General features: G+C 57.7%; 1 protein-coding gene across 1 annotated transcript in view; it reads left to right on the forward strand.

The window, feature by feature from the left end:
* The window catches only part of oxct1a (3-oxoacid CoA transferase 1a), a gene marked incomplete at its 3' end in the record, with an annotated part of 94,336 nt that overhangs the window by 33,719 nt on the left and 55,617 nt on the right, over positions 1 to 5,000 (forward strand). The window contains exons 6-7 of the mRNA XM_084456894.1: positions 1 to 51; positions 725 to 785. The exon at positions 1 to 51 is cut by the window's left edge and continues 56 nt beyond it. Of these exons, the coding sequence (XP_084313020.1) occupies positions 1 to 51; positions 725 to 785 (112 nt within the window). The remainder of the gene's footprint in view (positions 52 to 724; positions 786 to 5,000) is intronic.

Genomic DNA, 5,000 nt, shown 5'->3' on the forward strand with positions numbered 1-5,000 from the left:
CGCCCTGGTCAAAGCCTGGAAGGCCGACAGGGCTGGAAACATCGTGTTCAGGTAGCTAGCCCCGCCTCCCCGCGCAGAGGCGTGAGTCATGAGTACAGGTAGCTAGCCCCGCCTCCCCGGGCAGAGGCGTGAGTCATGAGTACAGGCCGTGTCACTTTAACCCTGCCGTTATTTCATGACACCCGCCCGCCAGTCACCTGGGGCCGCCCCCGAGATAAACGACACGCACCACCGGGTATGCAGCCCCCCATGAGCTCTGGTGTCATCCCTGGCGGTCAGGGGTTGACCATGGGGCAGGGATAGCTGATTAGGGGTTGACCATGGGGCAGGGATAGCTGATGACCGATCAGGGATTATATGGTGTACCTGTGCGATGCCTTATCTCTCCCTGGTGTCAGGAGATTTGGGCTTGTTGCTTTGATCACACGCTGAACAATTGTGGCTATGGTGGTTCTAGGGCACCTGCGTTTCCATTTGTGGCCACAAGGGCGCAGTAGTTGACCACCGGTTAACAGCCGGAGCAGAGGCATGGCTGTTCTATGATCCATGTTGGGTTATTCCTGAGTGTTTCAATCGCAGTGAACATTTTATTAAAACTAGAGGTATTATATCTCTCTCTCTCCCTCTCTCTACTCCCCCCACCCTCCCTCTCTCCCTCTCCCTCTCTCTACCCCCCCCACCCCTCCTCTCTCTCTCTCTCTCCCTGCCTCCCTCTCTTCTCCAGGAAAACAGCCAGGAACTTCAACCAGCCCATGTGCAAAGCAGCCCAGGTGACCATCGTGGAGGTAGGTGTGGCCATGTTGTCCAGGTCCCCGTGTCCCTGCAGTCCCAGCCTACTCTGACCAGCCTGCGCTCTAGACCAGCCAGTCCCAGACACCCCGCGCTCTAGACCGGTCCCAGACACCCTGCGCTCTAGACCAGCCAGTCCCAGACACCCCGCGCTCTAGACCGGTCCCAGACACCCTGCGCTCTAGACCAGCCAGTCCCAGACACCCCGCGCTCTAGACTGGCCAGTCCCAGACACCCCTAGACCGGTCCCAGACACCCTGCGCTCCCCAGACACCCCGCGCTCTAGACCGGCCAGTCCCAGACACCCCGCGCTCTAGACCGGCCAGTCCCAGACACCCTGCGCTCTAGACCGGCCAGTCCCAGACACCCCTAGACCGGTCCCAGACACCCTGCGCTCCCCAGACACCCCGCGCTCTAGACCGGCCAGTCCCAGACACCCCGCGCTCTAGACCAGTCCCAGACACCCTGCGCTCTAGACCAGTCCCAGACACCCCACGCTCTAGACCGGTCCCAGACACCCCGCGCTCTAGACCAGTCCCAGACACCCTGCGCTCTAGACCAGTCCCAGACACCCCACGCTCTAGACCAGTCCCAGACACCCCACGCTCTAGACCAGTCCCAGACACCCCGCGCTCTAGACCAGCCGGTCCCAGACACCCCGCGCTCGCTAGCTGTTTCATCACCAGAGCAAGTAGTGAAACAGGCTTTTTAAAGCGTGCTGGTTTGCCCTCAGCCCTCTCTTCTTCAAAAGACTACAACCCCCAGACCTCTGGACAGCAGGACGTCCACGCAGAGAACACCAGCCATGTGTTTGTGCTGTGCTTCATTTGAGTTTTAGTTTCAATGAGACCTGTTGAACAGTCCCAACATCACAAAATCAAACGCACCTGAAATACGTTTGATCTGATGTGTGTGACGCAGGTCTGATGAAGACGAACCCGTACTGACACTCCCACTTGCTCCTGGATGTCATCATGTACACACACATAAACACACACACACACACACACACACACACACACACACACACACACACACACACACACACATAAACACACACACACACACACGTACACATACACTAGTCAGTCAGAATATGTGGAGATACTCCGTGTATGAAAGTTGAGTCTAGATGAAAGTGTGAATGAAAACATCAAAACGTTTCATAAAGAAAATGTATGAGCAGTGCGAGCCCAACGGCTGCAGAGCATTCCCTTACTGACTCAACACGCTTCTCATTCCCTTACTGACTCAACACGCTTCTCATTCCATTACTGACTCAACACGCTTCTCATTCCATTACTGAGACTCAACACGCTGCTCATTTAATACAAGGCTGTAACTCTGACACATACTCTCTCTCTCTCTTCCTCTCTCGGTCTCCCTCTCTCCCTCTCCCTCTCTCTCTCTCTCTCTCTCTCTATTTCTCTCTCTCTCCCTCCCTCTCTCTCTCTTCCTCTCTCGGTCTTCCTCTCTCGGTCTCTCTCTCTCTCTCTCTCTCGCTCTCTCTCTCTCACCCTTCCTCTGTCTATCTCTCTCTTCCTCTCTCGGTCTTCCTCTCTCGGTCTTCCTTCCTCTCTCTGTCTATCTCTCTCTCTTCCTCTCTCGGTCTCTCTCTCTCTCTCTCTCTCTCCCTCTCTCTCTCTCTCTCTCTCCCTCTCTCTTCCTCTCTCGGTCTTCCTTCCTCTCTCGGTCTCTCTCTCTCTCTCTCTCTCTCTCTCTCTTCCTCTCTCTCTCTCTCTTCCTCTCTCGGTCTATCTCTCTCTCTTCCTCTCTCTCTCTCTCTCCCTCCCTCTCTCTCTCTCTCTCTCTCTCTCTCTCTCTCTCTCTTTCTCTAACTGTAAAACTCTCCCTCCATTTCTAGCCCCCCCCCTCTCTCTCTAAATCAGGGTGCAACTTGATGACAGTGGGTGTGGCCTAGTGTGTGGTCAGGTCCCGCTGCGCTCCTGTGGGGGGGAGGGGAGGGGGGGGGATCGGGAACCTGCAGGTCCGTATTGATGGACGGATCCGACCCGTCACCGTGGCGTTAGCGTGGCGTTAGCGTGGCATTAGCGTGGGGTCAGCGTGGGGTCAGCGTGGCGTTAGCGTGGCGTTAGCGTGGGGTCAGAGTGGCGTTAGCGTGGCGTTAGCGTGGCGTCAGCGTGGCGTCAGCGTGGCGTCAGCGTGGGGTCAATGGGCGTCAGCGTGGGGTTAGCGTGGCGTTAGCGTGGGGTCAGAGTGGCGTCAGCGTGGCGTTAGCGTGGCGTTAGCGTGGCGTCAGCGTGGGGTTAGCGTGGCGTCAGCGTGGCGTCAGCGTGGCGTTAGCGTGGCGTCAGCGTGGCGTCAGCGTGGGGTTAGCGTGGCGTCAGCGTGGCGTTAGCGTGGCGTCAGCGTGGCGTCAGCGTGGCGTCAGCGTGGGGTCAGCGTGGCGTCAGCGTGGGGTTAGCGTGGCGTCAGCGTGGCGTCAGCGTGGCGTCAGCGTGGCGTTAGCGTGGGGTTAGCGTGGCGTCAGCGTGGCGTCAGCGTGGCGTTAGCGTGGCGTCAGCGTGGGGTTAGCGTGGCGTCAGCGTGGCGTCAGCGTGGCGTTAGCGTTGGGTTAGCGTGGCGTTAGCGTGGGGTTAGCGTGGGGTTAGCGTGGCGTCAGCGTGGCGTCAGCGTGGCGTTAGCGTGGGGTTAGCGTGGCGTCAGCGTGGCGTTAGCGTGGCGTTAGCGTGGCGTTAGCGTGGGGTCAGCGTGGCGTTAGCGTGGGGTCAGCGTGGCGTTAGCGTGGCGTTAGCGTGGCGTCAGCGTGGCGTCAGCGTGGGGTCAGCGTGGCGTCAGCGTGGGGTTAGCGTGGCGTCAGCGTGGCGTCAGCGTGGCGTCAGCGTGGCGTTAGCGTGGGGTTAGCGTGGCGTCAGCGTGGCGTCAGCGTGGGGTTAGCGTGGCGTCAGCGTAGCGTTAGCGTGGCGTCAGCGTGGCGTCAGCGTGGCGTCAGCGTGGCGTCAGCGTGGGGTTAGCGTGGCGTCAGCGTGGGGTTAGCGTGGGGTTAGCGTGGCGTCAGCGTGGCGTTAGCGTGGCGTCAGCGTGGCGTCAGCGTGGCGTTAGCGTGGGGTTAGCGTGGCGTTAGCGTGGCGTCAGCGTGGCGTCAGCGTGGCGTCAGCGTGGGGTTAGCGTGGGGTTAGCGTGGGGTTAGCGTGGCGTTAGCGTGGGGTTAGCGTGGGGTTAGCGTGGGGTTAGCGTGGCGTTAGCGTGGCGTCAGCGTGGCGTTAGCGTGGCGTTAGCGTGGGGTTAGCGATAGAGAAGGTGTGGGCCAGACAGAGGAGACGGAGGTAATTGCTCGTCCTTAATGGATTGTCGGCCTTGACCTTTACAGCATGTTTGTACCGGGCTGGGGGGGGGGGGGGCAGTGCAACATGAAGACCCCGTCTCCATCCAACCACAGCGGAGAGACGGAGGAGAGAGGATGGCCTCTTGTTACACAGGGAAGCCTGATTTCCACAGGAACGTCCTCAACAACGGGGGCAGCAGCTCCACGCGCCCAAACAACCTCGGATTCTGAATAATGAATGGAAAAGAAATGGGGTCTTCTATTTACATCCACCTACTCCCCCACCTACCCACGGACACACACACACACACACACACACACACACACACACACATATATATACACACACACACACATAAACACACACACGCGCACACACACACATATACACACACACACACGCACACACATATATATACACACACACACATAAACACACACACGCGCACACACACACATATACACACACACGCGCACACACACACATATACACACACACACACGCACACACACACACACACACACACACACGCACACACACACAAGCACACACACGCACACACACACACACACCTGATCTAGATGATCTAGAACCATGGTGTGGGCTAAAGGTTCCTCTCTAGGTGATCTAGAACCATGGTGTGGGCTAAAGGTTCCTCTCTAGATGATCTAGAACCATGGTGTGGGCTAAAGGTTCCTCTAGATGATCTAGAACCATGGTGTGGGCTAAAGGTTCCTCTCTAGATGATCTAGAACCATGGTGTGGGCTAAAGGTTCCTCTCTAGGTGATCTAGAACCATGGTGTGGGCTAAAGGTTCCTCTCTAGATGATCTAGAACCATGGTGTGGGCTAAAGGTTCCTCTCTAGATGATCTAGAACCATGGTGTGGGCTAAAGGTTCCTCTCTAGGTGATCTAGAACCATGG

Source organism: Borostomias antarcticus, assembly GCF_949987555.1.
Source record: "Borostomias antarcticus genome assembly, chromosome: 23".
Taxonomy (NCBI): domain Eukaryota; kingdom Metazoa; phylum Chordata; class Actinopteri; order Stomiiformes; family Stomiidae; genus Borostomias; species Borostomias antarcticus.